Raw genomic sequence first — 12677 nt, forward strand, 5'->3', positions numbered from 1 at the left:
TCAACTCTTTTTTTTTTTGCTTTTGATTTGCAGTGTTACAGATAGATTCCTAATTATATAATTTGTCATGTAAATCATCTCATAACATTTACCCATACACATACACTATGTTAAAGCAGACCCTGTTTCCCGCAATAATTAGTCACTCATAAGCACACCTAAGAAACTTAGAAACAGAAAGCATACAAGCATATAGGGAGAAAATAAACAAAGGGAAGTCACACACGTCAAACAAGCTTTGAATGTTCTTCAACAGGAGTTGCGACCACTCATTCAATCAAGTGAAAGGAAAAACAAGATTCTACATTCTCATACTCCATGATGGCCACTTGAATCACACTGTGGAATTGCATCGTAGTGTAATTACCACAGTACAATGTCTAATATGCTTTTCCATTATGCTGTACATCACATCTCCAAATTTTTCTCCCATTTACCTTTCAAGTTTAAAGTAGATTTCAACACCTTTCTTCAGCTGACTGTGGTGAGTAGATAACATCAGATTAGATAGAATGGCTCAAGTCTCATCAAAATTGGAAACTGTTACATTTTCACCTAACACAGAAATATTAGACAAAGTGATTATGTCTTCATCTCACAAGCCTACCAATCATACATACATACATTTTTTTTTTCATGTATAAAATCGAAATTGTGCTTTTGGTTGATAATTTAGAAACACTGACCTCTTACACTCTCTAAAAATTATTGTAGCAAAGTAATTATAAGATTAAGAGTATGCCATGCTAGGATACATCCTACTTTCAGTGATTTCATGGCTAAAAAAAAAATAGCAAAGATCAATTCATAGTTCGATGAGAAACTTTGCAGAACAATAATTATATCTTTATTTCAAGCAATTTGAGTTTACATGTACGTTTGTGACTGATATCGGGGATTTCTAAAGTCTTTGGGGAAACTTTAAAATTTCATAACTGTCTTAATTCAGATCCAATTATGATGAAACTTCACCATTCTGTTCAGTGTCTGAGTTCACTCCACATACAAAAGCTGACTTACATGTACATGTACATCTTTTAGCTGTCTTTAATGCGAGGGAACACTTGTGAATACAGTTTGCTGTCAGTGTCTTTACAAGGCATCAAACATTTCGTCAGAAACCAACTGTGCACGTGCAAGAACTGATCAGTTTCCATTACTAAATATCAGCCATCACTGTGAAAAATAAACTGCTTTATCGACTAGAGGAAAGATGGACATTTGCCCCGTTCTGTTTGCCTGACAAAAAACTTCCCAAAATAACATGGATGTACAGGTGGTTACCCCATTATCATATTTCAATTCATTACATGTATCACAATACTTATCACTTTTTTCAAAGAGCTTCCTGATCTTTCATTTTATTCATTCTATAATCAGACTTTCATCTCATGCAAGAAGCACCTGAAAGGAAGAGCCCCCGTGAAAAAAAAAAGAGAAAAGAAAATGAATATTTTGATAAAATCAAAGTTAACATTGGAGACATGGCAGCAAAGTTTACTTCACTTAAACTTTGTGTTTCTTTAAAGATAAAACAAAAACAAAAAGTACACCACTGACATACACGTAAGGATTGAGCAATGAAATAGGTTAGCAACCAACAGTTTGACCTCCAATATTTACATCTTATAACTGCTATAAAAATACATTGTTATAACCACACATGCATGCATACACACCCACCCACACACACACACATAAAGACCATTCATGTAACAGCCTCCACAGTGATCTTTTCTTTTTTTCAGTCTCACATACCAATACCAATTTTGGCAATGTTATTATGATACTCAGGAACATATATTGTTTGGTTGTTTTGGGGCTTGCTTTTTTTTTTTTTTTTTTGGGGGGGGGGGGGGGGGGTTGGAAGGGAGGGGGTTCCAGTCAAGAAGAAACTAGAATTGTATAATTTCAGACATCAGTCTTTGGTGACCAAATTCAGCCTTTTTTTCTTCATCTTCTTTTTCAAAGATGAAATTTGTTATACTTAAAGCTATCTTAACGCTCTAATAAAGGCAAGGAACACTTGACAAAAAGAGACGACTCTGCATAGATTCCTGACATCATTGTTCTCCGTCCAGTCCATTTCTAGCACCTCTAGTCCCAAACCTTCTCACTCTGAACTACAAATCCACATCTATGTACTCAGCCTCAACCCCCATCAATCCTTTATAAGAAACCATATGGGAGATACGTAGACCAATATCAGATCACTCCTCTTAGATAAACCCTGCATGATGCTATTTCAGAACAAATATCGTGAGAAGAATGACACACTATACTTAAATGTGATAATTCACATCAGCCATTATGATTTCATCATCTTGTCGCCTTACAGTCCCATCCATTATAGAATGAAGCATTAATACACAAACATTTCACCATGACCATGGACACTAGAATGCCCTTAGCCATGAATGGAAGGCATTGCACACATTCTCCTAGAAGTCACATGATCAGGTAGACATATGTCACCTGACAATTGCAGGTTGTCTTCCTCAAGACTACACAGAATAATGCACACTGAATACCTGCTTACCATTGTGAATATCACATGCATATTATATATAGGGTATTGATAAATCGTTTTCTCAGTATAAGTTTGAATACAGCCAGCTTTTTTGCGCAACCTTGTAGGATACATGCAGACTGATCTTATCTAACATAAATATGGTATGAGCAAACTATAAAATGAATGAAATCTACAAGTACAAAATGACAGGTTCGGCATCTCTGCACACGGCTTGTATTCAGTGACTCAGTTGCAGCATCTTAGAAATCACTGTTACGTAATTCCTTGTATGGTTTGCGAAACTTTCACTGAAAATTTGTGATTTCAGTGTGTAGACATTTACTCTAACGTGGTGTGAAAACCATCAAGCTTTTATACTAATTCCTAACTCTTTTGTAAAATCAAGGTGTCACATACTTATAGAAAAACTCCAGAAACATACATGGAATATACCATTTCTCATTCGAAATATTTCATTGTACTATTTAAGAATACAGTCAAACAATGCTGGTACATGAGGTGTGAACACAACCCATTGTTAAACCTATGGGGCATTCACATAGAAAGTTTAATGGTGTGCTTCAGCGGCAGAAGGGCGGGTGTAGTGGAAAAGCGAAGTGGCATCAAGACTTCCGACATGATCCAAGGCTTCTGCAAAGAGCTTGACAACCTGTAACGTTGAAAGAGAATGAAGATACTCAGGTATAAATTTTGCCCTACTCTCTTGTGCGAATGCAAACTATGTTGAAGTCAATGATGGTAAACTCAGGGAAAGTAATCAGTTTCAGTACAAGGTGAATGTGGGTATTACCTATTTTTCCCTGCATGTGTACTGCTTTATGTACAAGACAAGCTCAGCACTAGCAGGGTTCTGGTGGCTCAGGGCTACTAAAGACTGATGTCAGGCCATCAAAAGAAAAATCTGATGGCCAAATCGGGCAGCTAAAATCCAAAATGAATTTTGATCTCCTCTAAATTATGGTGTTGATTTTAAATAATTTTGTATTTCAGTCAAAATGTGAGAATTCAAAACCACTTAGGTGCTATTTTACCTGACATTTGAAATAATGCTTACAACTCTACCCACTTTTGATTAAAGTAGCTTTTTTTTTTGTGAAAACTGATTGTTTGTTTTTATTTATGCTATTAATAAATCCTAGAATGCAATAGTGCCCTTCTGGTTCTCAGCCAATGATTTCATACCCTCTGGAGAAATGCTAATAATGAAGAGTTAAAATTAATCAAGAAAGAACAAACAGAAATAATATACAGCAGCAAAACCAGATATCAAGTTTATAGGACTTTAAAGGGGAATAAAACCCAAGAGTCTGTGCTTAAATATGTAATTTGAGGTTAATGCAGCAATATTAGTAGAACATATCAGGGAAATTCAGGGAAAATTGGAGAATTAATTCAAGTTTTATGAATTTTTAAATTCTGGTGCAGCTATCACTGGACTACACCACCTTGTGATGTCAGGTACATATACAATGTACAGTGTATAATAATGTAAAGGAAAAAAAGTACAAAAGAAAATTAAACATATTTCTACTTTGCTAGCATAATGAATGAGCACTTGACTTAGCTCTTTCAAAGAGCAGGGGGAATGATATTACCCAAAGCATATGTAAGTATTCAAACAAGTAAAGGAAGTGTGCACTTTTCATTAAAAAAAGGAAATTTTATGGAATTTTCCTCATATTCTTTTTATACCTTCTCTTCCAATGATGACTGCACAGAAACTTTCACATTTCATAACTTTTCATAGATGGTTCAATTTTCCTCAAACTTCACTGATGTGTTCTATTAATCCTGCTCCATTCACTCAATCCTTTAATGTATATTTGGGCTTCATTCCCTTTTAAGGGTTAAAATGAGGGATTTCTCTGTCAATGTACTGCTTGATGTCTTGGTTTAGTTTAACTTAGATCACTAGATGGCCTCTCAATCTGAAACCATACCTCAAAGTTGGTCATGAGGGGCACAGCGGAGTCGATGGCGGCTCTGCGGATCAGGTAGTTATCCTTCACATACTTTGTGTTGTGATTTGGCAGGTTGATCACAAGATCAATGTCGCCCTCGTAGATCAATCTGGGAAAGGGAAGCATTTTGAGAGGGAGAGAAATAAAGCAAAGACAGGTTAGCAGGCAGAGAGACAACTAGACTTTATGTGGAGTCTGCAGCCTGCTAAACACAGTGAATCACTATTGCAGATGGGAGACAAATTAGGAGGCCACTGACCACAATAGACAGGTGACCATTATGTGCAAGATCTCTGACATATACTTTCTCTCTTTTTAATACTAAAGTTGTAGTGGCAATTTGAAGTAGATGGTCCCTATTATACAGGATAAACTTTATTTGTTTACAAACCTGAAATACATCAATTTGCACTAACACAATGAAAATCAAATTTTCAGTGCAGAGTTTCCAACCCCAAGCATCTCTATTGCAAATTCTCATACCGGGTCCCCCTAGCAAACTAGAGACTCTGATCACACGTTTATGTGCACAACATCATGGGTTCACAGCGCACAATATAACGAGTTTGAAGCATGACATGCCTTGCAGTTGGGGTCCACGGCCCACTTCAGAACACTGAAGCTCTAGAGTTATAGAGGGACTCTGGCGCTTTCTCAGCCTTCAGTTTGAACATTGTATGTGACAGAACTAAAGCTGCAACAAACGCAAACAGAAGAAAACTGCATCACTTCAGTGATCCCTCGCATTCATCCCCAAGCTGAATTATCCTTCGGGTTTATGCCAGGTTTAAGTGTGTGCTTGAGTGTCACACACAAGCACACTGCTAATAATAGCTTCTGACCGTCCAAGCATTGAGAATTTAGGGTTAAACACTGAACTAGGGCATTTTTCCACTAATAAAACTAAAGCTGGACGGGAAAATTAAGCTAAATTTTACGCAGAAGACCACATATCTTAAGTGGAAGACACACAGCCAGAGAAGGAGAAATTCAAACTCAAGAGGGAGAGTGGAAGATTTTGCAAAAATGGCCTCAAAAAAGTAGAGCTCTCACCAAAAGTGGAAGAGTTGGGGCCTCTGTCACTGTACATTTTTACTTGCTGCTGTTTGCAAGACATGACGGAATAAAAACAACAACAACAACAATAGGCAGGGGTACTCCATTGTTCATTCCTGCCTGTGCCTAGGTCATTTGTTCACAGTCCCATGCCAGACTTACTTGGTGGCCATTGGAGCATCGCTCTCTTCATGCAAATCCACCAGGGGCCAGCCAACAGTTGTTGCCGGGATGTTGTGAGCATTGAGGTACTCGGCAGTTGCTTCTGTTGCATACAACTGGATGGTGGAAGATGATGTGCATGTGGAATAAGACAGGAAATTTACAAATCAATAACATACAACACTGGATAAGAATTGTAAAATAATAGAATAAAAATGTTTAAATTGGCAGCCATTTTTTACCACCTCATTTTTATTGCAAACTTTGGGAATGGTTTAACCCTGATTAGGCAGAGCTTTTCGGCTATGCTGTATGGCAAGGAGGAGGCAGATTCCGCCAACCCCAACCCCCCCCCCCACCACCACCCCCCCCCCCCCCCCCCCCCCACCTTCTCGCATTGCAGAATTACTGCGTGAAAGGTCAAAGGGGAGCAGATTATATTATTAGTTATGGAAAATACGCCCATGCATACTATGTCTTACAACATGAGCTCTTCTAGTATAAAATGGTGATATCAAATCTATTTACACATCATATGCCTGGTTTTACTGAGCCAGGCATCCTGTGCAAAGATATACCTATAGAAGTTCACAGACACAAGGATATGCTCACATTCACCACAATAATTTAACTGTGAGAATATCACTGATGGGTCAGTTGGTTTACTAATCACATGATGGGGCAAGCAGGAATGTCAACAAATGTTACTACGAGGGAGGTCAATGAAAAATACTCTAACAATTCAGGTATCCAGCTAATCAGACTGCCTAGATTCGAAAAAGATTTGAAAACAAGCAAACAAACAAACAAAATATGACTGCCCAGTTCAAAATCACAAAAAGGAAACCAATATGAGTTTAAACTTTTCTATGCAGTTTGAAAGAGCAAGCTCTACGCTTTGAAATGATACAAAAAATGGTTAAAATTGGACCATCCTGGCATTTAAAAAAACAAAAAATGATTGAAATAATAAAGAGAGAGGAGGTGCAGTTTCAGAGAAAAGGGAGAAAAGGGAATTTAAAGATTATGGTCACTCAGAAGTGCTGTGCAGAAACATCAGTTTTCCACCACTGAAATGAGGAATGTTCGCGTGCATTCTAATTTTGCAAATTTCGCGAGCGCCAAGATTCGCGAAATTAAAATGCATGCGAAATTTTTTGTCTGCACTTTATCCATTGAACGCCAGTGGCAATTTGCAAAAATTTCATGCCACGAAAAAGGCCGTCGGCTCCAATTCGCTAAAATTTCGTGACGCGAATATATCATGTTTTACAGTAGCTGTCCCAAAATATATAGTCCAGAAAAACTGCTGGAAAAACATACCTCATTCTGGTCAGTTTCCTTCTGTTTGCATTTCAAAAATACACTAGTTACAATTTTGTTTTAAGATGCCAAATTTTGACAGTAGGTAGAGAAAAATTACTCTGCCAAGTAAGACAAAATTAATAGATTTGGGTCAGACAAACTTAAGAAATTTGAGTCAGTCAACTCAAATGACACAGTTTGGTCAATTAAAAAGAATCCTAATCTGTGGCTTTTTGTGAATTTTGAGCTGGGTGGTCACACATGACCACAGAGGTCTCATCCAGGACTTGCTGACTCACATCGTATCCCATCTGGTGAAAGCGCATGGCGGTCGGGAGGAACTCTGCCTGGAAGGTCTTTTGGATACCAATCATAACACCCTTCTTTGGGATCTTGAACCCAGTGGAGAGGAGGGCCTTGAGGAAAGCCGTCTGGACGTTGGGTCCGAAGCACGCCACCTGTTGACAAAAAAAAAAGGCATTTTATTCAGGCACTAAGCCAGAATGTTTTCCCCTTGGCAATGATTGAAATGCTAACACAGATTGATATTGTGTGTTGTTTCTCGCGTCTTCACCAGTGTACCTTCAACCTCCAGCTCACTGCCGCCCCTATACTGTCACTATATGCATTCCTTATACTGTCCTTACATTGTATGTTGCTTCTCTCCTTTTGCTCTTCTCTTTCTAAAGTCTTCTTTACAACAAACAACAGGCCTTTTAAGGACTGCATACACTGGGTGCTACTGCAAACCTCTTTCCCTCTAGTCTCATATTGTGGAAAATTATGGTTGAAAAATAGATGCTACAAGTATGTGCTTGTAAAAGGGGGGCAATCTGTGACCTGATTTACCTTTAAAGTCAGTTGATACCATACACAGCAGTATTAGAATAAATCACGATTCAGTAAATACTGCATTGCTACATTGAAACTTATCCTAAGATTTCTCTGATAGTGACAGTATGATTCTAAAAACTTTTGTATGCTGGAGTGTTTCATTACTCATTTGAACATTATCACACAGCTAAGACAGCAAAGTTCAACAATTTCTGAAACTTTGCCAGCACATCATTCAAGGATTTCCTTTTAAGTGTCTACATGTCTTCCTAATCCAGAATATCAATGAGACCCCTACCCCTCTTTCTATGAGAAGATAATGAACATAGAGATTTAATGAAAAACTGAAAGCCAGAAATTACTTTCCTGATCAATTCATGACAATGCATCCAGTAACAAAAACTTCTCATCTATTCATAGCAGTCACTGAGAGACTTTTGAATAACAGCATCATTATTGATTGATATCATATTGCATCAAACATAATTGAATGATTTCTAATAAATATTGAATTAGCGGGGGAAAATAGAAATATAAAATATCTGACTTACTTCTCCGGTTGAGGCCATCTCACACCTGAGCAAAGGGTCTGCATCCCTCAACCTTGGCCAGGAGAACATGGGCGCCTGGAAAAGTAATCAACATGTACGGAGAAAATGAAAATATCATCACACTGATATCTCCCTTCAGCATGCTAAGTACTAGTAGATGTACATTTGTACCTGGCATCAATGTCTCCCCTATCTAAATACTTTTACACATTAAAGCCCTTCTTGTTGGCAAACACTCAACAAAATAATGTGAAAGTACAACTATTTACAAATGTACAGTAATGCCAGAACCCTTGAGAAAGACTTTGTGTATAAATTGCTCCCTCTGAGTACGTAAAGCACAATTTTGCACCATGTTTTTTACTCTAATAAATTGAGTAAAAGCAGATGAACAGAAAGACTGAAGTTTCATCAAAATCAGAGGCAAAACAAGACATATACAGAATTTTACATGGTACATTTTTACCAAACAGTGTACTATATCCTCCCCGAGGTGACAAGACCTCATATCACAAAATAATTACTTTTCAGAGCAAGAAACCAAAAAAAAAAATAATAATAATAATTTTTGCACCATTTAAAAAAAAAATTATAAGCTAATATTACAGGTGCATATAAACACACACAAGCACACACATACACACAATCAGAGCCACCCATCTGCACACATAAATAACTTGCATTGACACCATATGTATACACACACACACACACACACACACAAATCACGTACAAGCTGCATGGACACATTTGAACAATGACTGCGATCATGTTCAAACTTATATCACTTTCTATTCCCCTATCTCCTTAGATGTCTGGATACTTGTGGTTAGACGCCCATATCATACACCGTATAATATATATTAAATATCATTTCCCCTGATGAGGTCTCCTTCAAGTTTAAATAGCTGATCAACCATTAAAATATAAAGGTCTTCTACATATTTCTTTCTCATTAGTTGTAATTCTATCACTCCCCTGCTTTTGTTTTCCTTTAAAGATTATATGACATGAAGTGTTTCACTCATGAATTGATTTACATGATGCTGTGGGATAATGCTTTGTAATATTCCTTCTTCATTTACATATCAAACACTGTACATTGTATCTCTCCATGTTTGCTTGTCGGAAAGGATGCAAAAATCATATCAAATCAAATCAAATCTTGTCCACTAGTTTGTACATATACACATATGCAAAAAAAAAAAAAAAAATGAAAGTCACGATTGAGGTCTTTAATCTAGCAACTACAACCCTTTCACTCAAGAAAATAATTTTCGCTGTTTTGGCAACACAACCACAATTTGATGCAAGGAATGAACCCCAGAAAAGTGTTTGTCAACTGAAGTCATGTGAGGTCATGCAGAGACTCCAACCCAAAGCACCTTCTGATCTGGAGATTCTCCCGCCTGAAACCCCTAGCAACGGGAGACTCCAACTTGATGTGTGCGAAGCGCGAAGGTTCCTATGGTTCTAGATGCTTTCTGGTGCTACCTAAGGCTTATTTTTTCAACATACGATAGAAATAAGTAAGAAATCCTTTCCAACGGGAGACAAAGAGCCAGGGCGGGAGAAATTAAATCTCAAGCGGGAGAACGGGAGATTTTGCAAAAATGGGTTTCGGCGGGAGATCTACCGTCGAAAACGGGAGAGTTGGAGTCTCTGGGTCATGACATCAAGCTATATTCATTTGTTTTTTTAGATGCCATAACTACGTATAAGGATTTCCTGTCAGATATAAAACTTTACAATCTCATTACTTTTTATTTCAAATTTACAAGTTGTAGGTCCAGTTTTTAAGAAATTCTATTATTTCAATTGTTTGATTTTCACTTGATCTATTGATGCACAGTTGGATGATATGTGGTGTTACATTTCAAACCAGAAAAATCTTCCCTTCATCATGTGATTATACTTGCATACTTGAAAAAGGAGTTTGAAAGTAATAAGTGTATGCAAATCTGTACGACTGATCTATTAAAGACTGAAAGAAGATTACTTTAACTATAAGTCTGCGAGTCATACCTTGATTCCCACATAACCCTTGGGAACGAAGGGGTTCTCCAGGGTCGGTAGGAGACTGGGGTCGATGTGCTCCCCAATCATGATCTTGGTCGCCACGTTGATGAAGTCGCAGTTGATCGTCTTGGAGACGAAGGGGAACGACCGCGAGGCGCGCAGATTGCACTCGATGACCTAAGATTGGTTTAATGGTAAAGTGAATGATTCACCATTGCTTTAAAGGTCCTGTTTACCTTTGGGAACATTGACTTAAAAGATTTTCAAGATATGACATTCAATGCATATGTGTAGGTCTGTCGTACCACAAAACATCCTAGATCCTATCATATAAGATTTTTGCAATCAAGCTTAAAATATATGGAGATATAGGTATCTGTATTCTTCTCAATAGACCATAACTGTAAACAGTTTAGTCTGGAAACATTTTTAAGATAACTAATGCTAACATTTTGTATATTCAACAGTACTTAAAATCAATTTTACCAGTTCAAAATTTTACGATGGTTGTTTCTTATCCCTAACTCACATTTTCAAAATATTTTGAAGCACTAATGCTGGGATTTTGTTCCATCTACAAATGGTAAATAATGCCTTAAAAAAGATGACTGGCGAGGGAGAAAACACATTCTGGGACCTGAACACTAGTGTTAGTCCTGGCATCGAACTTGAAATTACCCAATATCATGTTTTGAAAGGGATGGTATAGTTTTGGTCGAGATGGGGCTTCAATATTTTTGTGTGAGAAACGTATAAAATATGAAAAAGCATTCTAGTTCTAAAACGAAATCAAAGTTTATTTGATGAAAATCGGTTTTGAAATGGCTGAGATGATATCCCAAGACAAAGTGGTCCTCATAAAAGATAGGACCTAAGGTTATTGGGACCACTTTATTTTCGGATATCTTGGCCATGTCAAAATGGATTTTCATCAAATAAACTTCGAATCTCTCTTAGAACCATATGCTCTACCAAATTTCATACGTGGTTTCTCATTATCTTACAAAAAAAAAAATTAAAAAGCTGGAGTCCCATCTCAACTGAAACTATACCATTGAGGGAAGTCATAAACAGTCATAAATGGATACCACAGTCATTTCAAAATGGATTTTCATCAAATAAACTTTGAATTTCTCTTAGAACTGTACGCTCTACCATATTTCATAAGAGGTTTCTCATTATCTTACAAAAAAGCTGGAGTCCCATCTCAACTGAAACTTTACCATGGAGGGAAGTCATAAATTCTAAGATGTAGTGAAGCTACTTACAATCTCTCACAAATCGTACAAGTACTTCAAACCTCAAGGTCACAATATTCTGTATACCCTGTATCTAAGACATTCTCGATGGCCAAAGTCACCATATGTAACATTTCACGAGTTTATAGTTAACATTACTTTGAGACTCTATACCTAGACTTCATATTTCCATGAAAACCATTCTCATACATTCGCTCTGTTACCACCAAGCCCAAAGTATGCACATCACAGCTGTTGTGCCGCATAATACGCAATGGGTATCTCATATTCTATCATGCCATGTTTCCCACATCAAATCACACTTCCTTTAATAGTTACCTGTTGTAAATATCCTGTTACAGTTTCATTTTCATCATTTTTAAACAATGTGTAGCAATCAGCAACCCTGAAAACAACATCGGCTGATCAGTTAGTATCATTTTCCATTTGTTTCCATGAATAGGCTTAAGTTCCGTAATAGGAGAATAGCACCCTGGATGCCCAGCCCACAGGGACATAAAACAAATGTTCAACTCATACCTGCTACAAAGCAAATGCTTGTTTTGTGATGTTTTTTGTTGTTACTGTTTTTGTATCACACAATTGTGACAGAAAGCAGCACTGCCGCTAAACTGCTCACAATTTCACATCAATAAATTGGAACACACATCTCAAAGTACCCTCTCAATACACTTTCTAAGCCATAGAAGCACAAAATCATAACTTACCAGTACCGGTCAAACACAGATAAACTTTCGGAAATTTAAGATCTTCTCACATGAATGTGATAAAGCGGGGGTATTGCGCTGTTGAGATGCATACAGCCTATCCATGTTCTCATGACTGTCTGTTAATTTGGGGAGTGACTGTAAATCTGAATTAACCCTAATTAGGCCAGGCTTTTTTGGCTTTCATGCTAAAAATGGAAGGAGCAGATTCAAATTTAGTGAGCACTTATGAAAGGAAACCAGGAGAGCACAAATACTGAGTAGAAGACCAAAGTTTCTGAAATATGAAT

At 37.3% G+C, this 12677-nt stretch overlaps 1 protein-coding gene across 1 annotated transcript in view; it reads right to left on the minus strand.

Annotated features, from left to right (window-relative positions):
- Positions 1-3080: 3080 nt before the first annotated feature.
- LOC139717001 (carbamoyl-phosphate synthase [ammonia], mitochondrial-like) overlaps positions 3081-12677 on the minus strand; it is an 86641-nt gene continuing 77044 nt past the window's right edge. The window contains exons 30-35 of the mRNA XM_071628518.1: positions 10428-10598; positions 8403-8477; positions 7317-7475; positions 5713-5828; positions 4474-4603; positions 3081-3182 (exon numbers count right to left, since the gene is read on the minus strand). Of these exons, the coding sequence (XP_071484619.1) occupies positions 3081-3182; positions 4474-4603; positions 5713-5828; positions 7317-7475; positions 8403-8477; positions 10428-10598 (753 nt within the window). The remainder of the gene's footprint in view (positions 3183-4473; positions 4604-5712; positions 5829-7316; positions 7476-8402; positions 8478-10427; positions 10599-12677) is intronic.

This window comes from Diadema antillarum, unplaced genomic scaffold, assembly GCF_040938485.1.
Source record: "Diadema antillarum isolate AM-2024a unplaced genomic scaffold, OU_Dant_1.0 scf00000071, whole genome shotgun sequence".
Lineage (NCBI taxonomy): Eukaryota > Metazoa > Echinodermata > Echinoidea > Diadematoida > Diadematidae > Diadema > Diadema antillarum.